This window comes from Hippichthys cyanospilos, chromosome 10, assembly GCF_059441005.1.
Source record: "Hippichthys cyanospilos isolate Australia breed blue-spotted pipefish chromosome 10, RoL_Hcya_1.0, whole genome shotgun sequence".
In the NCBI taxonomy this organism is placed as follows: Eukaryota; Metazoa; Chordata; class Actinopteri; order Syngnathiformes; family Syngnathidae; genus Hippichthys; species Hippichthys cyanospilos.
In genome coordinates, this window is record NC_142378.1 from 10,262,796 (window position 1) to 10,288,654 (window position 25,859).

Sequence of the window (25,859 nt, forward strand, 5' to 3'; positions counted from 1 at the left end):
TTTATGTATTTATTTGTTATAGGCAGAACTGTAAGGAACCATAGAGAAGAGCATATTGTTGTTTGCCCATTTAAGAGTGACATCAACTGGCATAGCATCACCAATGATTAGCTAATAGTGAATCATTTTATTTTTTGCATGTGTTGCCCTGAGGTGACTAGCCCTTTAATTCCAAGAGATTTGATAACGTGTGATGAAACTGGATTTTTCTGTTGGGCCTTTTTTTTTAAAACATTTTATTTATTTGCACTATTTTCAGGGTTACATTCATACACAGTTTACTTAGCTGAAAGAAGATAACCATGTCTGTGTGGAATGACTTAAAAATTTGATTAAACTAAATATCTCTGCGGTCATCTTGTAAAAACAGCCGTAGATGATCACATTTACCATGTTAAATGATGTAACAAAAAAAGTATTTCTCAGTTACCTAATTCAAAGATGAGAGAACACGCAAGAGACATTGAGTTCCCCTTCAGAATGAATAGTAATAGTCTCATTGTAGCCAACTAGATAATAATAATAATGTCATTGTCAAAAGTTGCAAAAATTAGCATAAAAAGCAAAATGTTAAATCGAAAATGTAAATAATTCAATATGGATTAATATTCTGGGAATTGTTTGCGTGTTCCTCGAGAGTTAGATAAGACGTCTACTTCTCAAAGATTTATGTTGAAAAGTTTTCATCTGTCATCACATAATTTTCAGTTGAGTTTGGCACGTAATTTAGAGGGCGTTGAAGTATGCGGAAGGTTTCATTCGAAAACACAGAAAGGAAAGGCAGCTGTGGCAGAGGCATGTGTAAAATCCCGAATGAAGTCACCCTTATCTACTTGCCTGCCAGATACTGTAGCTGTCATTCACACACATAACTGCGTGCAGTTTTCGGGCCTTGCTACCCATGACTCATAATAGTGGCAACCAGTAGGCTTCAATGCCAGTTAGATCGCTCTTAAAATTAGTTGACAAATGTTCTTGTATTCTATACTTGCAGTATCAAGTAACTAAAAGCACGGAGACATGTGTATAAAAAGGACGCAGCGGTTTTACTCCTTTACTCAGGTTAAATGATACAGATTAGAATTAAACATACTTTAAAGGGGAAGTTTAATGTTTTCTTTACCATCATGCCCCCCCCACCAGTTTTAATGGGGATTTTTTTTTATGGCATTTGTGAAACATGATTTAGGGAGTAAAATTCACCCAGTTTTATCAAACATAGGTGGCAGCCATTTTGCCACTTGCTGTTGATTGAAAATGACACCACTGTGCCCAGGATTTAGGTAACATCCAATCACGGCTCACGTATTTTCAGTGTTTGGTCATGTGAGCACTTAGCGACTGTCATGTAATTTTCAGTCAACACACATGGCAAAATGGACGTTCTTTAAAATGGACACTGATGACGTTTCATTGAACATCTCATTGTAAAATAAAGTTTCCCCTCAACTTTAAATAGAGCAATCAAGATTTTTTGTTATCAAATACTGTATAAAAAGTGCCGATTTTGATTACAAAGGATAACAAATGATTTTTTTAGAGGGATGCTAAATATATTTTGCAAATATCCGCCTTGTCTATAATCAAATTCAATATAAATAAATGTCCCCCCACAGTCCTTTGATCTGTTCACCGATGATCCCTGTAAAAACAAGCATATTGTCGAAAAAAAATCTAAACCCATCAAAGCCTTCTGTAAAATTCCAGTCAATGAATAACACGACAAGATACAGCCTGTTTGGAAAACAGGTTTCCTCCTCAGGTGTTTTGGTGCGTTCTACCTCATATACACTCACCATTACAGGTCAAGCGAACATCAAAATAGTATGCCCCAAATAAACAGCAATTCCCAAGAATAAGCATCCCTCCCCATGTGAATCCACTTTACCTTTTTAATGTCCTGCAGAATTAACTTACTGTTAGTAAATAATCAGTTATTCCCAGACGGATCTCTAATGGAATTTGGATGGCCACTTATTACAATTTAATCTAATTAATGTGGTCATTGACATAAGTTTTGTTTTTCCGCCATAGCACACAACAACGTTGCATAATAATCTTCAGTGTAAACAACTCAGATGGTCTGCTGATGCTTTAAGGGGAAATCAAGACAAAAAAAAGAACTTCATGGGGTAGGCCTACTCGAGATTTTAAATAAAACAAACAAACATGCCAAAATCCTTTAAAAATAGTTTTTGAAGTAATTACTTTTTCAGGGAAATATAAGTTCATCAAACACGCTTTATGTTCAGTAGGTTATTCAGTTTCATTATTGTAAAAACCCAGATTCTCCCCCATATTTGAATGGTTCGACTCAACGTGTCATGACCCACCTCTCGTTACCTGTCAAGTTAATGATTTATTTTTGTGAACACATCTCCACTTTGATCCAAAAATAGGACACTTTAAGTTAAATATTTTTATGGTGAAAAATATATATTCATAATGATTTCTTTTTGAGAACAGGTCTGACACTTTATATTGATTATTTTTTGTGGAAAAATATTTGTTTATAATTAAGTTATTTGTTTTTGACAACAGATTTCTTCGTGATCCAAAAGAGGACACTTTAGGTCGATTATTTTTTGTGTAGCAATACACATGAAATGTGAAAGGTTCTAAAGTTGAATAATTCAGACAGTGATGGCATGTTTTAAGTTTTTTTTTTCCAACACAAAAATGATTTGCATTGGTTAAGGGTTGTTTTTTGGCTGAAAAGATATTTGACAAGGGGTACGTCACTGAACAAAGGTTGAGAACCACTGCTTTAAGGGGGCTATTTTGCCACTTCCTGTCATTTGAAAATGATATTACATTTGCTCAAGTTTCACCTAAATGCCAATCCTGGCAGAACTGTTTTCTGAATTGGGTCAAAGGACACTCGCAAACTTAGCTACCCCCTGAAAAAGAATAAAATGTGTGTGTGATTTTTCTGCTTAATTCATGTTCCATAAAGTGGGTATTATTCAGAATGTTTTAATTAGACTCACGGGGGCATTTAGAAAAAATTATCGTAAAGAAAAATTTTACTGCTTTAATTTCATTACAGGATTCTAGTTTTCGACCAGTCCATTTGAGGTCAGACAGAGAAAATGGCGTGGGAGGGGTTTTCAGTGTAAATTAGCCACACTCTTACATAACTGTAGGGCAAAAGTTAACAAGCGCTCTCCCAGACACATATTTTCAGAAATCAGAAAAAAAGAGATTTCATTGGTTAAAGTCTTTATATAATATAATCAAAACTACAGTCAGAAAGCAGAAACATAGTTTTAGAATTTTACAGCAAACATAAAAAGGATATACTTAAACTGTAGCCTTGACCAATCAGCTCACTTTTGAGACTTCAAAAGCAAATTTGCATTACTATGACAGATCTCTGACTTTCATGCGTTCAGACACGGATCCGCTCTATAAAGTTCTGAGTCATACGAACCTCGGTGCAACATTTGCCTCCCCGACAACTTTGTCATCAACTTGCTCAAACTCATCCTCCTGACTCCTTGACACGAATTTGAGACTTGACACTTCTTGTAAGGCAAAAAAAGCAGACAAGAAACTCAAGGCCAAAAGATCAATCGCTATGTGGGGAAAAGTTAGCAACACACTCCAGGGGCTGAACAGTTTTCTATAGCAAATGTCCTTATGAGGGTCACAGGTGAGCTGGAGCCTATCCCAGTTGACTTGGGGCAAGAGGTGCTCTGGTTACCAGCCAAATGCAGGGCACATATTTCCACTCGCTTAACAGTGAGAGGAAAAGTGGGTGGGTTTGGCACGGAACAACTAAACCGCTCTGAATTCAACTTCGTCAAACATTTTCCTATTGACGCAATGGATAGTTTTCTTTTCTTCATGGGGGGATTTGTGGAAAACAAAATACTTGAAACGAGCCAAACATTATTGCAGTGAATATTCTATCCTTGCTTGGTGGCGATTGGGACATTCAGCTTTGTTCCAAAACGGCCGATTCGATTTCAAGATGACATGGCCCATTGATTAAAAAAAATAAAAGAAATATGTAAATAATAGACGCAAGCTCCTTCATCCTTTTCAATGCACACACCAGCTTTTAGTAGGCCGTATTTACAGATAACTTAGCCTGCACAAACGCACTGGTTTATCCCACGCCAAAGGGGGTGCAATCCTACTCTGTCAGACAAAACAAAACAGCAAATGTGCAGCCTGCAGCTTGTGTTCATGTCGAACAGTACTCGGGTGGATAGACAGATGTTTGAGTTAATGAAAACAAATGCTGACGTTTGTTTACGCAAACATTCTTTCCTTAACTTCTCGTAAAGTCATAGAAAATTACATTTGTTTTGCATGTTTTGATTTTGAATGGAATGTACAATTGTGCTAATACATTTGCGTCAATGGAAGTAAAACCTATTTGAACTTTAATCCTCTTTCTCAAACACTACTATAATTCGGAACATAACTAAATCAGAAAAATGTTTTCAGGCTTTCTCAAGTAGAGCACTTGGTTATAATTAGACCACTTGCGCACTAGTTGAAACTCTGAATTCAGTCATCTTATGTCATAACTTCCTGACTGAAAGCAATCCATTTGTGTCATTTTCAGCCAGTAAATAAATATAATCCAATTTCCGTCTGCTTGTCGTGCCACATATCAGTGGCAGAAAATCACAAGCATCATATTAAGGCGACACAGAATGTGAAGTATCTCAGCGTCACACGGCCCCACACAAACGACATCTTACGCAATCCATTTTTCCCCTCAATGCTTTTTGTAGGGCTACCCACTTGTTATGAAATGATTACTCACCGTTCAGTCATCCGAAACCACACCTCTTCATAATTACTGAGAAGTGCTGTACATGAAGTACACTCTTGCAGCACCATATATACAGCGTGGGGGAGTTTACATCTGAAAACTTGATGACTTGATGAAACATGCTTGTAAAAACGTACGCGGAGAAAGTTTGGCTGATGCGCAAAAACATGTGTGAACAAGCTAGCCTGCAAACTAGTAATTTAATAAACTTTTGCAGATAATTTCTATCAATACGGTCAACATTAATGTTATATGGGGTTGTCAACACTGACTACAAAATGACTGACTACCCAAAACGCATCGCAGCAGACCTTGAGCCGGCCTGACGATCATTCATTCTCGCATCTATGGGCAGTTAAAGTCTTCAATTTGCCAAGCGTGCAAGGTTTTAGAATGGTAAAATAAAACAGCAGAACCCAGGGAACAGTCACGCACATGGGAGAACATGCAAACTACAGAAAGCTTTGAAAAGAATACACGGGCTGAGCATCAAATGTAGTGGATTTCTGAACCAGACGCCGGGATGAAAATCTTTAGTTGGTGTTCTGTCTGTGTTTTTTAAAAACATTTTTTAAAGCTCCGCGTCACAAATGAGCTCCATCTGCGGGCGTTCCGTCAGCGACTTGCCTTTTAGCGTCACTGAAGTAAATTGGTGTCGGATGTTCTCTTAATACTCAGTAGAGTCTGTTTTTGAGAACAGGTGTGACACAAAACGAAGTGTAATGGCGGCTGCTGATATCGAAACAACACAAGTTTAACCAACCAATCAGCGTTACTTTGCACAACACGTCGCCCTCGAGCTACCCCGGTAGCTAGTCGAAGACCCAACTCGCAACTAGGCGCTTAGAAATGTCCTGGTAACCCTCCAGACCCGGAAAGTTTTTTAATGTGAAGGGAAAGGGGAAGTTAAGCTATTAGGGTACAGCAAAAAAAAATCCTGCGATGTGAAAGGGGCTAATGACTACTGTTTTTTGAGGGCCATGGACAAGAGGCAGTAAATTGTAATAAGTTAATAACACTGACTATTTTTTTTCATTGAATCAGTATTATATTGTAATGCTATTATTTAATCCATTTTATAGCAATGCATGTAATATGCATTAATTTTACAACAGTAAAAGCATAGTTAATATTACAAGTCTGGAATAATCTTTTTTAAATCATTATTGGTGAGACCACGGATTAATTTACAGTAAAAAATAAGAAATACTATCTAAAAACAATAATACTTAAAAAAAATTCACGTAAAAATATTTGAGACGGTTGAAATGTTTCGAGTCGGTAACAGGTATTCTGATTAGCAACACAAGAGAATGTAAATGGCGCTATCTTGTGGTCAAATAATGCAGGTTTCATTTATTTTGGTAACCGGAAGTGAAAGGGCTACGGCTCAGTATAACGCATGCGTAATTTAACCGACATCTTGGACCAATATTTATGGTGCGCTATTCAGAGACGAACAGTAGAGGGCACTGTTGACAATTACAAACCGAGCAACCGCCAACCAGGGTCTGAACTACTCAGTGGTCAAGTCGTCGTCTTCCAATCGAGAGGTTGTTGGGTCAATCGCCCAACCATTGTGACTGTATCAAAGTGTCCTTGAGCAAGACACCGAACCCCCTGTTACTCCCGATGCTACGTCACAAGTAGTTAAACGAGTTGTCACTGTAAAGCGCATCTCGAGTGTGGTGTGGAAATCCGTTCAGTATAGGCTATTTACCATTTAATTCAAAAACCTTTTCATCGTTGGTTTGTTTCAGACGCCATAGAGCATTGATCACACATCATAGTAGGTATTATTGTTTACTATATTATTATAGATAAAGATTATAGAGAGCGGCTGCAGCGTTATAAAGCCACAAACGCCTCCGCCCACTGGCTGATGCTAGCAGGTCATGTGGCCTCCTCTGCTGTTTGGCTTCAGGTCTCCGGGAGCCAGGGTCGAAATGGCAGACAGTTGCAAACCTCTCTATGTTGTTTGAAGGAAAAAGCATTCCGCTGATGTAATAACCGGCACTTGCAGTCCCTTTTCGTGCACTCGATTCCCACCAAGACATGGAGATAACGTCTGACGGTGAAGCCACGGAACATAGGTGAGTGACAGCAGGTAATGCGTCGTGCTCTCCGGACTGTCTATCGGTTGAAGTTTTCAACGCAGAACTAATAAACTTAGTCCACGATGGGCATATTGACGACATGACAACGCTCTTCAAAAATGTGCATTTAAATGTGCGCTTAACGGTCGCTAAACTGTTCAAGCTAACGCCTAGCTCAGCTGCTAGGCTAACTAGCTGTCAGTAGTGTTGACAATTCTCAAGTTGACATAAAGAAACGAGATAATATGTATATGCATTGTGAGTCAAAATATGTGTGTTTGCTGAGGCATTGTGTCCATTGAATGCGAGAGTATTCCCTGTGTTTAACGACAAACTGTCGTATTCTGTATATTGTAACAAGCGTTTGGAGTTTAACTAGTCAGGCCTGTGTGGCGGTGAGCGCTCACACAAACATACAGGTCAAGCTTGAACTTTTCTGGTGCTGTTGCTTTGGTCTGAAACTCAAGGGTCGTCTGCGCCCCTTGGAAGCAATTTATCGTCCACACTTTGCACTGTAATTACGCCGAAACGCGTCGAACGAGTCAAATCTAAAAAAAAAAAAAAAAAAAAAAAATCTCCTCTGGGAATATCCTCTCAAGACTAATCATCTTCACTAACTTCCGCGCTAGTGGACATCTGTGTTTGCTGAGACAAAATTGAGAGCGCAACAAAAATTGAAAATGCAACCAAACACATAAAAAGGGAATAATAATAGAATAAACTGGGACCAATAATATTTGAGCAGTTTTGTCTTTTTTTTAATTTCCATTTTGAGCTTCAATATCTGTGAAACTCACCATTCAAGAACCGCATTTTGGAGAATTTTAAAGATGACACCAGAGTTAGAGGCAGAATTGATAGAAGTCTTTTATCTAATAATCTGAGAGCTCAGTCCCTCTTAAGTTTGCCTTTTAATATAGTAACAAATAACTCTGTAGAAACTATGAAGGCTGCAGATAAGTTTTCCTGATATTGCTGTTTATAAACTGGTTTTAAGAGTATGATGACAAAAATCATATAAACTACTCTTCAGTCAAAGGTTATCATTAAAAAAGCAAAACAAACAAACAAAAAAACTATTGACCATAGAGACCTAAATTTTCTGTGATGGTCGAGTGGGAACATTTTCAAATTTTGAGGAATAGACACCGAACAATTTGCTGGTATTTTTGTGTAAACCTAAACTATAAAAGCAAAACATTTGTCTACACATCTGATATTGCTTATTATAATACAGTATACACCATTCACAATAAATTTGGGATCTTGTGAAAGGTTCAGTGGTTGTCATGCATACGGTACTTTTTTCACTTCTGAGATTTTTGGGACAGGCAGGCAATTATTATTAGGAGATGGACACACCATTTTCTGTTTTCTACAAAAAAGTCTCATGTTGTACTGCGTCTGCACTCATGCAAATATCAATATCCCTAATTTATGGTGAATGAATATGGTGAATTGTGGTGTAGATTAATTTATTCATTGTGATTGTGCATCTATACATGGCACCAAAAGATTGCATTTTAAGTCATAACCACAATTTTTTGGGGGGGTCAAAATTCTTAAGCCGTTACAAGTTTCACAAAGAAAAAAAACCCTGGAAATTTACAATAGCCCAACTGCAGACATACTGGGATTAAGAAAATGAGGATACACTCATAACTGAAAAAAAGACAATTTTATGTCTTTATATTGCACCAATTTAAGACATGGCTGGACCGTGCGTATTGTTGGTTGCACTTCAAGAGATTGTAAACCAAGAACAGACCTAAGATTGTACGAAGGGAAAAACACACACATTCCCTCTCACACTCTAAAAAGATGTTATAGCTTTAGCAGTCTTCATAGTTGTAGAATTGCACTCTTTGATGTGCACCACATATCCACTTTTATACAGTATTGTGGCGACTCATTGATAAAGTGTCGGCGGAGACATTCACCACAAGAAGGACTGTGCCTTTAAGGGAACGAAAGTTCGTAGTTGGAGTTTGCGAGGTGAGAGAATGCTACGTGTTAGCTGACAGTACATTGTACTACGAATGGTAAAAAGAAATAAAACTACCTCGATTCTTAAAAGACTACTGTCTCGTCTCGCCGTTTCATAACTCCACAGTATCATCTTTATTTCGAGATACACAATACATTGTTTGATGAGGTACATCATGTGAGCTGAACACACCTCGGATAGTGTACACTATAAAGATACTGTCAATTCTTCAGTAGCCTTTGGTTATGGAATTTCCCTCCTTGGTGTACACCGTGTACCCACTTATATACACTGTAATCTTTCTGTTGAGATGTACAATCCATTCTTTGAGGAGGTACAGTACATCATGTGATCTGAGGTTGTTTCTCAGAAATAAACTTAGTTTTTCAGAAATAAATTTTAATAAATATATATATTTTAAAAAAAATATTAGCCTTTGACAAATCTCCCCCTCCCATAAATTGGCGGTCGTCTATAAGACTTATTAAATTTATTGTCTTTGCGTGGAGTGCTATCAGACAAATGGGACTTCTTGTTAATCCACCTTTGAGCCTTCCCTCCCTGTTAGCATACTTCATGAGTAACTGTTGAAGAACATACTGTAGCACGTGTCAGCTGAAGCCACATGACTGGTGTTTATATGACCCTCAAGGAATTCTTTCAGTAGCTTGTCCCCACTGATAAGACCTTTAATTGTTGTTATGATTTAGTGGCATCTTTTTCCGCAGTCTTCCTATCCGCTGACTTGAGCCAAAAGAGAGGAAGCACTGCAAGAGCCAGCACTTTATGGCTTTTAGAAAGGCAACTTTTTATTGACATTTTTGCTACATCAGCGTTCCACAGCTGGGACGCCAGGATAAAGATGCAGAGTAGCTGTGGCAAGGCAGTTAGTCCATTTTTGGAATACCATGGAATCATCCTGAGAACAATGCACTCATTGAGTGTTCCACTGCATGCACAATAAACAGATGATGGCTGACAACATCATCAGGTCATGCGTCTTTGCTAAAAACACAGTGGAACCGCCAACCTTTAACAACACAGCAATGTTTTGGGTACTATTTCCACATTGTTAAATTATATAACACAATTACAATAAAGCAGCACTGCTGCAACATAATTTGGATGTGTTGTCTTCCATTTATTAGCTGTCAGCACTTTCTGAAGTACAGTATACTTAATTGGAACTGAGCAGTTCCTGGAAATGTATTTCAGTTGACTTGAGTAATGAATTCAATCACAACACTGCAAATGCCAGCACTTCTCTTATGTCCTTCCTCATTCGTAAACTTCCTCACTTCTTGTTATTCTCTTCCGTATGACCCTCCTCCCAGGCGGGAGCTCTGGAAGTTATTGTCCAGCTTGAAGACAACAGTGGAAGGCCTCTTGTCTACAAACAACCCCAACGTTTGGTCCCGCTACGGTGGCCTGCAGCGACTGCACAAGGACATGAACAACATTCTCAGTCATGGACTGAAGAATGAGCAGGTCATCTACTCAAGTCGATTTCAATATCCCTCACATTTTAGAAACAACTTGACAACAGATACTTTTAGCTGGAAATGCAGCCAATTGAGTCCAGTTGAGCGGGATATGTAATTAGGGCCCGAGCAGCTACCGCTGCGAGAGCCCTCTTGTTTTTCTCCAGATTATTATTATTATTATTATTATTATTATTATTTACTGTGCAGCGCTTTTCCAATTTTGAGGGCCTAAACATGCACGAAAAGTCACCAAAATTTGCACATTTGTCGGGCCCGGTGAAAAATTGGATAATTTTGTGTTTCCCAAAACAATGCAAAAAAAATGGCTCTGCAGCGCCACCTAAGGTTGAAAAAGTGCACCTGGTCCCGGCCCGTTTGACCTAGAGCTACGAAAATTTTTAGGCATATGTAGGACCTAGAGACCTACAAAAAAGTCAGCGCGAGCCATGTGCTCAGATGTACAGAAAAAGAGTTATGATTTTTTGAATGTGCATTTTTGGCCCATTTTTGCACGTTTGCAGGTCCCAAACTGCTCTTTGTTTCTCCTAAACGCTTTACTCAATCACCTTCAAATTTGCTGTGGTCAATATTCACACATAGGGGCACAAGTGGGCAAAATTTGGTGCAGATCCGCTGACATATATGATAGGGGCGTGGCTTCAAATTATGTGTTCAATTTTTCCTTCGCCAAGAGTGACATAAACCTTAATAACTTTGATGTACTAGCTTAAAAAAATCTAAAACTTCATAGACACATGGAAACTTATGTCTTTAACACCTTTGAAAAAAGTTTTTTTAAATACCTACTAGCGCCACTTAGTGGTTGATTAAAATGTCATTTTTTACACTTTCATGTATTGTGCTCAGTCTGTTTGAGTAAAACAAATGAAAATTGGTCAGAATATCATTAAGACATGGAATATTAAGGTTTTAAAATTTTACGACTTTTCGATAATGGGCATAGTCTGCACGCCACCTCAAAGTCAGATGACTCGCCAAAACGAAAAAAGTGGCTGAAATTGGCCCCAAAATGGCCTTATGAGTGGAAAATAGCCTCTCACTCCCGGCCCGTTTGACCTAAAGCTACAAAAATTTGTAGCCTTATGTAGGACCTCGAGCCCTACAAAAAAGTCAGCGCGAGCCATATGCTCAGATGTACAGAAAGAGAGTTATGAATTTTTGAATGTGCACTTTTGGCCCGTTTTTGCTCATTTGCAGGTCCCGAACTGCTCCTTTTTTCTCCCAAACGCTTGACCCGATCGACTTCAAATTTGCTGTGATGTTTTATCTGACTGTGAGGCACAATTGTTCAAATTTTTGTGACGATCTGCCAACAAATATGTTGGGGGCGGGGCTTTATATTATGCCTTTGATGATTACTTTGCCACATGTGAAACAAACCTTTATAACTCAGCTTTACAAGCTTAGAAAAATCTGAAACTTCACAGACACATGGAGACTCAAGCCCTTAACACAAGTGGTTAAACAAATCTTCAATTGCTTGTGAGGCCATCTAGTGGCAAACAAAAATGTCAGTCTGATGTCTCGCCAAAACGAACAAAGTTGCTGTGTTTGGTCCCAGATAGTCTTATCTTTTCTAAACATTACATATTTGATGGATTTCCAATGCAGATTACACCTATCAACGTATTTTTTGCTATAGTGCGAGCGCCACCTAGTGGCAGCCAAAAAAATAGCATTTTTGAAACATTTTTACGTGTTTAGCTAAGCCCTTTGAAGTAATATCGCTGAAATTAAGTGTGACAAGCCTCTAGACAGCCCTGCTGACCTCCACCAAATTTTACGAATTTTCGATGATGGGCGTGGCCTTTACGTCCATTTTCATTCCAAAAATTTAACGGACCAGTAAAAGCTGCTGTAATTTGACCCAGATGATCTGATCTTCTCACAATTTCACACATTGGATGAAAATCTGTTCTTGAAGACATCGACAAACATATATTCCAGTTTAAAGCTAGCGCCACCTAGTGGCTGCAAAAAATGTCATTAGTCGAAAGATTGGAGTTATTCCTGTTTGGTTTGACCTAACACTATAAAAGTTTTTAGGCATATGTAGGATTGTAAGACCTACAAAAAAGTCAATAGGAGTGATGTGCTAAGATGTACAGAATAATTTTTATGATTTTTTTTTATGTGCAATTTTGCCCCATTCTTAGACATTAGCCGGTCTAAATCTAGTGCCTTTTTCTCTTAAACGGTTCACCCGATTAACTTCTACGTTGGCATGGACTATTAGCAGATATAGCGGCACAAATCTCCCAAAAATTGTGAAGATCCCATGACTTGTAAGATGTGGGCGGAGCTTCAAATTGTTTTGAATATTTTCTTCGCCAAGAGTGACAAAAACCTTAATAACTCAGCTGTTTCAGCTTCAAATCATGTGAAACACTTGCAGGGAGTTTAAAAGTCATGCCCTAATACAGCTATGTGATAAACATCCAAATCATTTACAGCGTCACCTAGTGGCGGACAAAAATCTAATTTTTTACACTCTCATGTACTGTGCAATGTCTGTTTGACTACATGTACTAAAAAATGGTCAGAAAAGCTATGACACAGTGGAGAATGAAGGTTCTCAACTTTTATGATTTTTCAATCAAAGGGGTGGCCTGTATGCCAGCTCAAAGTCCGATTTCTCACCAAAACGGTAAAAGTTGCTGTAATTGGACCTAGATGATCTGATTTTTGCAAAACTTCATATATGGGATGGGAGTCCAATGTGAAACACACCTACAAGCCTATTTTTTATCATAGTACGAGCGCCACCTAGTGGCAGCAAAAAATATAGCAAATCCTTAATGTTTTTATGTACTCTGCTGAGCCCCTTGAAGTGATATCCCTTAAATGTTTTCTGAAAAGCCAGAGGCCATGCCTTATGCCCTCCACAAATCAGTACAATGTTTCGACAGTGGGTGTGGCCTATATGGCATTGAAAGTCACAAAATTGGAACAATAAAAGCTGCAGTAACTCCACCCACATTGTCCCACCTTGTCTAAATTTTACATATTTGGTAATAGTCCTGCACTGAAGTGATCTACAACTAATTTTTCATCATTCATAGTCCTTGTTCATACCCCGACCTGTTCATACCCCAACGTGCACAGGTCTGCGAGGGCCCTTTATAGCTGCTTGCAGCTCTAGTTCTATGTTGAATTTTGACATACAAAGTATGTTTTTGCATCTATTGTGCATGATCATGCAGTTTACTTAGGATTTGGGTGCTGAGGAAAAAGTACATAAAAAAGTACTTAGAAAAATCAACCCAATTTGTGAAGCTGGTCCATAAATATGAACATCACAGTTTATTAAATTGATCTGCACTCACCCTTGAATGGCAACTTATATATGAGAAGTGAATTCCCAAGAAAATGAGAAGAGATTGTCAAAATGTAATCTATTGTATTGTGCAATAATAAGTTAAACATATATATGCAAAAAAAAAAAAACAACACCATTAACTTCTGTGACTGTGGCAAACATGTAGAGGAGAAATTGGTTTTCCAAGCAAGTGAAGATTAAACGTACTTTGTGTCTCAGCAAATGATAAGTGAAGGATTCATTAAGAAAACATTCATGCTAATTGCTAAGCCAGTGACCGGAATTAATTGCTTGAGTGATTGTGACCAATTTTCAAAGAAATGTCTGGGGAGCTCCGTATAAGTGGAATGTATCCAACTTGAATAGCAAAACGGTTAGCACTTTAATAAATGTCAGGGAAGAAAATGATACAAATAATTCCACACATAGCGAGGTGTGGCCTAGAAAATAACCCCCACAATGCAATCACAAATTCTGAAAATATATAATATAAACTTGAGATCTGCTCAATGACTGTTCTCAAAATTAACAATAGATGGCATTTCAAATGTTTTACTTTTTACAATTTTAAACCCATTCAATCCCAAAGACATATTGTAGTGTTGTTTTCTCAGTCCAGACTTTATATTCCATCCACTTAATTATGTTTTTTTTTTCCCCCCCAAGTGTTACGCTAAAAGGAGGTTCTAAAATGACAGACACTAAATGAGTTAATCATTTTTTCTTCCACATTTTTTAATCCTATTTATTTAGATAAACATCTATAGCTATGCAAAAATATGTAGCCTACTTTGCTTCTGTTTACATTGATAAACTCTAATGATCTATAGCGCGCTGGATTTTTTTCCCCGCCTATAACTCCCAGCAACAATGAACTTAGTTTAAAAAACGTTATGAACTATTAACTTTAGTTCAAAAAAAGTTATGAACTATTAACTGAACATTTAAAATGAGTCAATTTTGAAATTTGTGAGCTGCTTTGCACTAGTTTGCATAGAAAGTCAACTTTACTCACACTGACTGCACCCTTTCTTTGACATCACAAAATGTTTTGATTAGATCAATGTTTATTTTACGTTCTTGCCATTTCTTGAGAAATTTTAATTATGTAGTGATATTACATTACACTCAGTTCCATATTGTAATGTCCACTTTTAAATAGTTTGCTATTGAAACCAGTTCAACCTGAGACATGTAAGCTCACATTGGGCTTTAAAGAAAAATGAATCTCTTTCGTAAAATGGATTAAAAAGACAAAGATCTTTTCTTTATAATGAACTGAACACTAGGTCAGTTACAGTCTGTGCCTTCCCGTTTTCAGTAATTAGTCTTTTTTTTCTAAATTAAAGTTAAATACATTGTCAGTCACATTTAGGAATAAATTACTGTCTTTTTTTGTGGGGGTATTGCAGGTGTATTACAAGCAGAGAGACTACTGGCCATTTGTCTGGTGTGTTCGTCACATCAGCCCTCATCTTGCCTCACATGTTGAACAGGTATATTATGATATAGTCACTCAATGGGCACATTATCTAATAGAGGCATTCAAGTTAATAAAGGCATTATGGCCCTTACATGAAATTCATATAATGTTATAAATTCAACTCATTTAAAAATGTGATGTCTGCTATGGCAGTAGGTGACGTGGTGTAGTTTCAATTGTTTTTTTTGTCCTTGCAAATTTTTTTTTTTTTCTTTTTAATTGTTGTGTTGTCATCCGTCCATAGTTCAGTCAGCTGGAGCCAGTACTAAGCAGCAGGGTGCAGAGTGCCGGTGAAAGCTACAAGGCCGATCGCTGGTTGCTTTACAGCTTGCAGATCCACTTGCTGTCTGCGCAGCTCAAGCCTCTTCTCAGGCATCAGGCACATGCAAGAAAGTACTACAATGGTCAGACATTTATTCACAAACTTGTCTTAATAATATTTTTCTATACTTATGCCGAGTGACCTCTCTCCTTGTTTTTTCCCTATGTTTTTAGAAGATGCCTTCTTGCTCAGTGAACCACATGTCACAGCCATGTTCCAGTGCCTTGAAGCCGTGGAACAAAACAACCCCAAACTGTTGGCTCAAATAGACACAGTGGGGGTGGGTCTGATTTTTGATCTTGATGGGTTACAAGTGGTCATCACTGATTATAGATCCGGGCTTTAACATGTTCTTTTTTCTATTCTGCAGCTTTCCCCACTCAAGAACCCCCCGTGCCTTGGCCTGTTGAAGAGCCAGAGCCTTTGTGTGCTGCCCGGGGCATGCGGGCCCTGGAGAAACACCGACTCGGCACCCGCAAGACAGTCATTAAACCGGAGGCTCACCACATCTAACTGCTCACTCAGAGATGTGGCTGAAAACTCCAACGGCAACATGGTAGAAGTCGGCAACAGCACAAGTGAGGAAAATATTGTTAAATGGCTTCTCTCTTATTGCGCTCTCAGCACCGGCCCCGCCCGAACAGATAAACATAACTTGTAAGGAATGATGACAATATTACTCCCTTGTACCGCTACACCGCCCATGTACTGCCTGTACAAGAGTAAATACATGGCCACCTTATCCGGGAGACGTTTACGGTTTCATACTGGGGAGGATTTTGCACCGGGTTGTCCAGTGTTTCATTTATTAGTTACGTCTTACTGTAGAAAATGTCCAAGTGGCAAAAATGTCTTTTTGGGAGCACCAATCAACGTTGCAGTACACAATTCACCCGGACCTGTTGTTATAAATACTGAAGTTGTTTCCCAAGCCAACAGATTTGATCCGAGGATGTTAGTGAATGCGCCCTTTGGGCACGTCTCGCTCTGTTGGCGACCAGTTCATTTCTTCTGTTTTTTTCTGCTTCATTTCACCCCTTCTTTTTGAAGGAATCTTTATGACCAGATATGACCAGTATACTTATGAGTTTGTGAATAGCCAAAATCTGCCTTTGCAAAACACTGGTTGTCCCCCCCCCAAAAAAATTTTGTGGAAGAAAATAAAACCTACCAATAGGTGAATCCAGGGGTAGTGACCTGCGACTGTGTGGGGGCTCATTCTAGCCAAGCAAATGTGTGAAATCACCCTCTAAAAGAAAGTTGTATATTTTTTAAAATTGGGTGCTAAATCAGAATCTGGTCATGTACGGCAGTGATTTAGACCTGCTATACTAGGTGACAGGGCTGTCAATTTCATTGCTCCCTCTGCTGTGATTTCTTGTAGATACTACCTCACAAACCAGCATTCTGGGTCCTCCCTGGGTGTGCTTGACCAGGCCGGAGGAGAGTGAACAGGGTGTGATCCCCCCCGCTGGACATGCGTCCATCCCCTCCATCTCTCTTTCAGAGTCTCCCTCACCCTCCTCCCCACAACCTGACACGGGTGATTCAGGCGATGGTGAATATGATGACGGCCCCGAATACCTGGCCATCGGTAACCTGGGTCAACGCAGTCGGTGCAACACCCAGAGTTCAACGCACAGCAGTGAGACCGGCGAGAGCAAAAAGCAGTCCCCACAGCCAAATTCTTTGGCTCTACCCCCGCTCAGGCGTTCGTCTTTTTCTGAGGGTCAGAAAGAGCTTGGTAGAGGGGCTAGAGGACACACTCGCTCATTTTCTGACACAGGGATTGCTCAGAAACTCAGGAAAGGTAAGTACATCGTAAATGGTGTCACATCCACATATTTTGTTGAATGTTTTAAAATGACACAGGTGGCTAGATAAAAAATAAATTTCAATCAGTGTTTCAAATTGCTATCAGTGTTAGCTGAAAGTCAATATTACTAATCCGATTTTGCCTCTGCAATCCATAAACCAGCGAAAATCCAATGAACAGATAAACTGCTATTTGTGGAAGTGTACTGTTTTGCTTCAATTGATTCAAGACACAATTTCTAATAATAAAACAAATATTAGACTCATTGCTATTAATGATACATTTTGTTTGAAACCTACCCCGAACTGATGTAAAAAGCAAGACTAAATTCAAATAGAAATAACTGATCTGTCTTTATCCTCAAACTTTTGTCTTTGCTCACACTGCTTTCCCTTTTTAGTTGAGGTAAATTGCGCTCTCTCTGCTCTACTTCTTTTTCCTACCGTTTGCGTGAAGGAGGGGCCCACCGGAAAATCACCATAATAATTGAGGATCCGGTAGCAGGTTGGAAGTGCAGTTCCACTGTACTCCATCTCTTGAACCCTTCCACCCTTCTTTTCTTTTCTAGTGCATGTGGATGGAATATTTCTCATCCCCTATATCAAGTTCCATTTGTTTTTCAAGCTCATCCGTTTTGACCTCATCATGCACGCCTTCTTTGCTGTTGTGCCTTCCCGCAGTGATCGTTAAATCCTCATGAGTCACATTATCAGTTATACTCCAAAGTAAAACAAAAGTCATGTTCTTCAGCTCTTGTGATTTGTACAATAGTGTTTTTAATGTTCATATCAAAGCTCAGCTGCTTAATTTTGTCATGCATGCAAACAAAAAGCTCTTTCATTAAAAAAAAAAAAATCAAAAGCAATTTTATTTTCCTGCCTTCATTGATGATGTTACTTATTTGTGAAAGTCTGCAGCGCTAATTATAGATACTTTATCACACAGAAACCGAGAGTGAAGACTGCTGTGTTAAGGAGTTCAACCCTTTCGCACCTCAGCGCAGTAACACCAGCACTCCCTCCTCACTTTACATGGAGTCTCGTGAGTTTAGTCGCCATTTCTTGCTCTGCATAGGGTTTATTTACTGTATGTATTTCTCAAAAACCTGATGGCCAATAATTTCAAACTGTTAACTTCAGCGAACTATTTAAAATTGCAGTTCACTTTATAAGAGACTGTGCTGGCCCTGGGAACACTCAGCACCTTTGGAATTTGGTTGAAAAAGAAAAAAAAAATCAACGTTTAAGTTTTTGTTTTGAAATTTTGGAGAACTTACAGTAGAAAACAATAGGGAGCAATTTTCTCTAAGTTTTCATTATATACATGCTGATGAAGACCTTGGGAGTTCACTCAGCTTTTTGTTAAAATGTCACAAAAGTAAGAAAAGTTGTCAAAAATGTATCTTAAAAAAATCAATAATATGCAAATGTAAAAGGTTTTAAAAAAAAACATTCTTAATACATTTCTAGATCGAGCTGAGATTTTTTTTTTTTTTTTTACTCATCTTATGGGCCTGTTTCAAAGAAGATGACTAATCAGTATAACATTAAGCCATGAAAAATATCGGTCTATCTTTATCCCAAACATAAACGCAATGAATTGACACTGAATTTAAGCAAACGCGCATAAGCTGCATTGGCCATTGCTAACACTCAAATATTCCTTTTTGCATCACATGAACCCACCACCAGCCTTTCTTATGCTTGAATGCAATTTTTTTGTTGACCAAAGCATTTTAAATGTGTTTAACAATTACAAATAGTTATTTCAATGCGTTTTTCTTGTTTTGTTGCCTCAGACGGGTCCCAATACAGCAGGACACCAGATGGTTTGTTCAGGAAGCCATCAGAAGGCCAGAGCCTCATTAGCTACCTGTCAGAGCAGGACTTTGGCAGCTGTGCTGATCTTGAAAAGGTGCTCAATTATTAGCACTTGATGCTGAACTCATAATATTGGAATTGACACTTAAACCTGTCATGACAAAATGGACAAAACACATTTGTTTCTTTGTTCATTACATAGGAGAACGCTCACTTCAGTATCTCAGAGTCTCTTATCGCAGCCATCGAGCTGATGAAGTACAACCTGCGGCGTCAGCAGGAGGAGGGCGAGGAGGAAGGGGACAGCGACTCTGAAATTCAACAGCTGAAGCAGAAGATCCGCTTGCGCAGGCAGCAAATACGTCGCAGCCGCCTGCCGCCCTCTCATCACTGTAAGTCGCAGTTTTCCTCTGGGAAAAGCATATGGGAAAATGTATTGCCATATATGTCGATATCTGTACAGTGAATAAGAGCGCTCAGTAAAAATGTGTTTTTTATATACAGTGGGCCCCCGGGTTACGAACTTAATCCGTTCAGCGGCTACGCTCGTATCTCGAATTGCTCGTATAGCGGGCAATCCAAACCCATGTTAATTCGTGAGTGCGTGCAACGCGCGCAGAAGCCTTAGGTAAAATCATCACGCTGTATACATAAATTAATATTAAGTGACATAATCTACTGTACAGTTGCATTAAATAACAAATACAAAGGATAAATGACTTTTACCTTTGGAAAGACGTGACTTGTGCTGAGATGAGCAGAGATGAATGCTCTAAGTCAATACGTTAAATCAGATATGCTATTGGTCTTACAGTGTCAAAGTAACTTTTTCAGTCAGGGTTTTCTCTACTTCCTTCCATCCCAACCAGCTGTGCCATCAAGCTAGATAAAGGCGTTCGGCCAATAGCATATCGGCACTTCTGTGATTGACGTGTGACACCGGCCAATAGCATCTCCGTGAGTGAGACCGGGTGACCTTAATCGACCAATAGCATATTGGCGTCTCCTTGACTGACTGATAATTATTTGCACTTTTTTTTTAAACGGTTGGAATGTATTGACATCTTATTGATTAAAACACATTTAAATCTGTGACGATTTTTTGTCCTGCAATCGGCACACTTAATTTCATGTCAACTGTTTTTCCCGACGTGAATTGAGCACGGTGGAAGCGGAGAGGTGGTTGTGTGTGTTGCATTTACTAGGCAGCACACTTATGGCTTGTTCGAGCGTCAGTTCACCTTTGGTTACAACTCACAAAATTGCAACAATGACGCTGTCCCAATGCATATCGGGAGATCGCCGACTAACCTGACATGCAATCTTGTCTAGCAACCATTATATGGCGCTGTATCATCACCCGTAATAGGGTGCAGAGATTAACCTCTTGAGTTAATACGGCAACGCATATAGGCTATTGGTCTTACAGTGTTACAGTAACTCTTTCAGTCATGGTGCAAATCACGGAGATACTAAAACATCATCCTCTTATTTCTTCCTTTACCGCTGCTAGTAATTTTAGAAGCTATGTCTAACAGATAAAGTTTGCAAAGTCTTCAAAACATTCCGTTTTTCACTCATTTTGTCTACTTCCTTCCATCCTGTCCCATCAAGCTAGATAAAGGCGTTCGGCCAATAGCATATCGGCATTTCTGTGATTGACGTGTGACGCCGGCCAATAGCATCTCCGTGAGTGAGACCGGGTGACCTTAATCGACCAATAGCATATTGGCGTCTCCTTGACTGACTGATAATTATTCGCACTTTTTTTTAAACGGTTGGAATGTATTGACAATTAATTAAAAAAAAAAACACACATTTAAACCAATGACAATTCTTTGTCCTGCAATCGGCACATTTAATTTCATGTCAGCTGTTTTTCCCTTTAGCTGTACAAACACTACACTTAAATGGTAATATATTTAGACACCGTGAGTGAGACAGTCAGTGTGAGATTGTAAGACCAATAGCGTTCACGTTACCGCCATAAGTATCTATTAATGATTGTAGATGACGCAACTGCTGAATATATTGACGCAGTTAGGCGAGAACATTTCTACATACTCAATGGCTGGTTTGACGGAATGCTCGCAAGACGAGAGGTTTGCTCGTAAGCGGAGGACAAAATTCTCCCTGATCCACGCTCGTAAGGCGGAATGTTCGCAAATCAGGATGCTCGTAAGCAGGGGGCTGACTGTGTATATATAATATATATATACAGTGGTACCTCGGTACTCGACCATAATCCGTTCTGAGGTGGTGGTCGAGCACCGATTTGTTCGAACACCGAAACCAATTTTCCCATAAGAAATAATGGAAAGTATGTGTGCACAAGTAAATATGCACAAGCAGTACATGATAAAGATAAATAAAGCATTATAAACCATTTTGTATAATTTACTTACGTTTTGGAGAGTGGTTGATGGCATACAGGAATGGATGTGGAGAGATCGGGAGGGGGGGGGTTACTCCTTAGAAGGGGAATCCCCTTCCATGTTTACGCTAGGTAACTGCGACGCGAGGTTGGACACTCGTACACCACTTTCATATTTTGCTATAATTTCCTTCTTCAATTCAATAGTGGTCCTCACTGTTTTCTTCTTTGCCTTCCCCTTATCACTGTCTTTCTTTGGAGCCATTATTAAGGGCTAGAGCAACACAAAAAAGTTTAAATCCGGGAAGAAATACTCGAACAAACTGCGTACGTCTTACTCCGCTGGCGGTCTGAATTGAACTGGCGCTTACCCGCTGGCCGAGAAGGGCCGAGGAGCGCGTTCGGGTCGGCTCGGCTAGTCGAGAACCGAAAATCTGTTCGAGGTCCGATGCATTTTCTACTTGAATTTTTTGGTCGAGCACCGATTTGGTCGAGTATAGAGGCGGTCGAGTACCGAGGTACCACTGTATATATATATATATATATATATATAACACGTATTTTTACTGAGCCGCTCTTATTCCCTGTACAGATAACGGCATATATGGCAATACATTTGCCCATATGCTCATATATTGTAATACTGTAAAATGGTGGTATCTGGTGGACCCCCCCCCCCCCCCCCCCCCCAAAAAAAAAAAAAAAAAAGGAAAAAAACAACAACAGCCAATAGCGGCACTGCCAGTATGCAGGGGTGCACTGTATACGTGTGTCTCAATCCACTTCTGTTGTTTTGTTTGTAGTGTTCCATTCAACTGATAGCAGCGGTTCAAGGAGGAGCTCCCAGGAGTCCCGAAACGGTCTGTCTGATTCTGACTCTGCAGAAGAGGTGGAGGAGTGTGAATTACGAGGTACGAAGATGGATGTATTTAAAAAGGAAGCTATGGCTCCACATCCATGACACCATCATTACATTGTCTTCATACTGCTAACTAACCTGTCACCATTAATCATTAACCTTACGTGAATGTGACTGTTGCAGAATAGCTAGGTTGAAGTGCTTGTGTTTTTGTAATGTTTTACCAGTCCCTATCTTATGAACTATGAGAAGCTCATTTTGGATTCTGATATGTCGTTGAGACATTGCAAACAATTTGGTTTGGCGTGCCTTGTTTAAAAGATGTCTCGAGTGACTTCTTGTGTGCATGCATACGTGTTTTATACGTAGTAATCTTAGGAGCTGTGCTTCGTATATTGTGTGTCTTGGGGCTTGGGTGACAACGTGCATGTGTGTGCATACAACACGAGCAATATTTGTGAAATGTGGGTGCTGTGTGGTGACAGCGGTGCTGAGTGTTAGTTTCTTTCAGATGGCTGTGAGGGTCAATCCCTGCTGGCGGTGTCTCAGAACGGCCTCTCCTTGTCACTTGCCTCCCTCTTCTCAGGTATCCGTTGGTGGGGTTCCTCGGGAACAAAACACAATTCTTGTTTCTAATCTGAGATGTTCTGTCTCATAGGCTGTTCCTAAAAGTCATGATCTATTTGGTCATGTTGCATGTTTTCCGCAGTAGATTTTGAGGAGATATTTACGGAGTCAAGTTGGCAAGGCATTGTGCACGTGCTTGTAGCTCAGTCCTCTGTGTGTGTTTTAGGGTGCTGATGCCTGCATGTTGAGGGACTGGTTAGTTAAACTATCCATATAGCTGCTACCCATCCTGTGTGTCTTTAGTTTTCTTGTCAGGCTTTCTGGGGCCTTACTGGTGACCTACTAGATGTCATACTGTTCTTTCAAACACATTATCATTTCCTTCTTTCATTTAGCTCAATTCCTACCACTTTTGTTTTGAATGATGACAGTAAAATGGCTGTTTGTCAGACAAAGGGTCCACAGTTTGCAATGTTTTGTTCTGATTGCACCAAGTGTGAACTCAAATAAAAATGTGCCGTGGCCATAATAATGAAAAACAAAATTAAATGCAGAATATTAGTCAATAAAAGGGTCTATTTGAAAATCTTTTATTGTAAAACACACGATGCATTGGATTATCGGGCACATTACCTTTGTGAAGCATTGTATGGTCAGTAGTTAATTCGAACTGTATATTTTGTTTTTTTTTATTAATATATATATATATATATATATATATATATATAGCACTGTTATGCTAAGTTTAGTTTGGACACAAAATATCAGGTAGCACTATTCTCTTGCTTGCTTTTGGCCCCATGTAACTAGACAAGGGTTGCTTCAAGGGGAGTAGGGTGTCCTATGACAGACTAAACTAGTTGTGCATAGGTAATTTGGTGATCTTTGGTTGATATTTTTCTTTGCTGCTTGCAGCCTTGGTAAAAAAAACAAAAAAAGGTGACTGTCTCTCAGAAAAGGTGGGTGTGTATTTACTTTTGCGAGGGCGGTGTAGAAATGGCACGAAGGCTTGTTAACGTCACACTCCTCTCGCAAGAGATTTTTATGTGCTCAGGCGGCACTGGTGCTGAGAACGCACAATAAGCAATGAATTCCCAGAAACGCATCAGTGAAGGAAAATCACATTTTGGGGGTTTTTAGGGTAATAAATTAACATTGGAACATGGTTAAAAGCTCCAAACAGTTGAATTTCCATGATACGGGCCCCTTAACAGTTTTAAATAAGACAATGCACTCACCAATATTCAGTCTTTTTTGCTAGATCCTGGCAGCTGTTGGAAACTGGCTGTGTCGTTTACTTGCTCCCACACTGTCGCTTTGGAAACACTCAGCTTGTGTGTTCTCTTAACAGCAGTGTTATGCCAGTAGGAATACATTCATCACAATTCTTGAGACACTGGAGTCATTCTAGTTCTAGTTTGTCCAAAAAGATGCTTGTTGGCGATTAGATGATAATAGAATAAGAAACATGTTATTAAACATTTTCAATGTAGTGAATACTGAGGACTACCGCTTTTTCCATTATCTGATTTGTCCAATGTTTGAGTTGAAATAATTATTGCATAATTTATGATATAATTTCATGGTTGTGTTCTGCTTCACCAAATGAAATTGGATCCTCATATTTATTGGGGGGAAAAAAAAAAAGTTTCAAAAGTATGTGCTGCTTAGCTTTAATAAGCTTTATGTGACCTGTGGTGGAATAATACTTTTATAGTGTATTGACTTGGCAAAGTTTGTCTTTTTGACAAGACCTGTCCCGATTTCTCATTTTAAATTTTGTCGTATGTTTCAGAGGCAGACATAAAGCGCAGCGTGAGCTCCAGTAGCAAGTCTTTTCTCAGCTCAGAGTCATTGTAAGTGTAAAATGTTTTGTACTTTGCGTTCTTGTAGCTCACTTGACATTTTGGTGCATGTATACAATTTAATCTAATCTGGGACTCTATATAACATTACAAATTACATAAAGATAGTAATGGATGTCTCGTAAAAGTGAACATGAAGAATTTTTGATGCAGTTCTTGTATTGGACTTAATTAACTTGTGCATGTGTATCTAATAATGATGTTTTGTGTCTAATATTGTTTCTGGCAACTACGTTTATTTTCTGTAATGCAAGAATGCACCAATACCTTTTTTTGGGACAGACTTTAAGTATGGGTACTTAATTCAATTCTGCGGTTTCTCGTTCAGTTCCACCTCCTTCCTTCAATCCAACTCGGCGGAGTCTGTTGCCATGGGTTTGCTCCGACAGTTTGAGGGCATGCAACTTCCTGCCGCCTCTGAGCTAGACTGGCTGGTTCCAGAACATGATGCGCCGCAAAAAGTATGTCTTTCTTCTCACATGGAATACTGTGCACACTACAAGGTTAGTGACAGTACAACTAAAGTTGTAACTCAATATGTTGGCTGTTTCTCAGCTATTGCCCATACCAGACTCTCTTCCCATATCTCCTGATGACGGAGAGCATGCAGACATATATAAACTAAGGATTCGGGTACGAGGGAATCTGGAGTGGGCGCCGCCTCGACCCCAAATCATCTTCAACATTCATCCTCCACCCAAGTACGTGAGCATCGGCATTTTTTGTTTGGCATGTTTTTAGTTAGGGCTGGACAAAAAAAAAAAAGAAATTATTTAAATGTATTCGTCACTTGAAAAATAAAAAATCAGAAAATAAGAAATAGCGAGAGACAAGACATGTTTACAATTGGGATTAACAATTTATCTTTGGCATTTAAAGGGATCGTCCTCTTAATTAGACATTTTTAGCAGTAACAAGTTAATATTTTTCACTTATTTTTCACGATTTTTTTAAAATAGTTTTAAAAACATAATTCTCTTGCTGTCAGTTGAAATTTACACCACAACTGCTGAAGGCTCAGGTAACGTACAATCACATTTTATCATAATGAACA

At 39.1% G+C, this 25,859-nt stretch overlaps 1 protein-coding gene across 3 annotated transcripts in view; it reads left to right on the forward strand.

The window, feature by feature from the left end:
* Nucleotides 1-6,480: 6,480 nt before the first annotated feature.
* Nucleotides 6,481-25,859, forward strand: part of rubcn (rubicon autophagy regulator) — a 28,770-nt gene continuing 9,391 nt past the window's right edge. Inside the window, exons 1-17 of one of the 3 annotated variants that reach the window (XM_088426072.1) lie at nucleotides 6,481-6,585; nucleotides 6,717-6,885; nucleotides 10,210-10,363; nucleotides 15,112-15,195; nucleotides 15,427-15,586; nucleotides 15,678-15,784; nucleotides 15,875-16,082; nucleotides 16,889-17,314; nucleotides 17,777-17,824; nucleotides 18,266-18,361; nucleotides 19,119-19,234; nucleotides 19,343-19,532; nucleotides 22,318-22,425; nucleotides 22,885-22,959; nucleotides 24,736-24,796; nucleotides 25,134-25,266; nucleotides 25,361-25,506. In XM_088426072.1, the coding sequence (XP_088282198.1) occupies nucleotides 6,848-6,885; nucleotides 10,210-10,363; nucleotides 15,112-15,195; nucleotides 15,427-15,586; nucleotides 15,678-15,784; nucleotides 15,875-16,082; nucleotides 16,889-17,314; nucleotides 17,777-17,824; nucleotides 18,266-18,361; nucleotides 19,119-19,234; nucleotides 19,343-19,532; nucleotides 22,318-22,425; nucleotides 22,885-22,959; nucleotides 24,736-24,796; nucleotides 25,134-25,266; nucleotides 25,361-25,506 (2,150 nt within the window). In that variant the 5' untranslated portion in view covers nucleotides 6,481-6,585; nucleotides 6,717-6,847. Of the gene's footprint in view, nucleotides 6,586-6,672; nucleotides 6,886-10,209; nucleotides 10,364-15,111; nucleotides 15,196-15,426; nucleotides 15,587-15,677; nucleotides 15,785-15,874; nucleotides 16,083-16,888; nucleotides 17,315-17,776; nucleotides 17,825-18,265; nucleotides 18,362-19,118; nucleotides 19,235-19,342; nucleotides 19,533-22,317; nucleotides 22,426-22,884; nucleotides 22,960-24,735; nucleotides 24,797-25,133; nucleotides 25,267-25,360; nucleotides 25,507-25,859 lie in introns of those variants that run through there. The other 2 variants (XM_088426074.1, XM_088426073.1) reach the window with 2 other exon arrangements.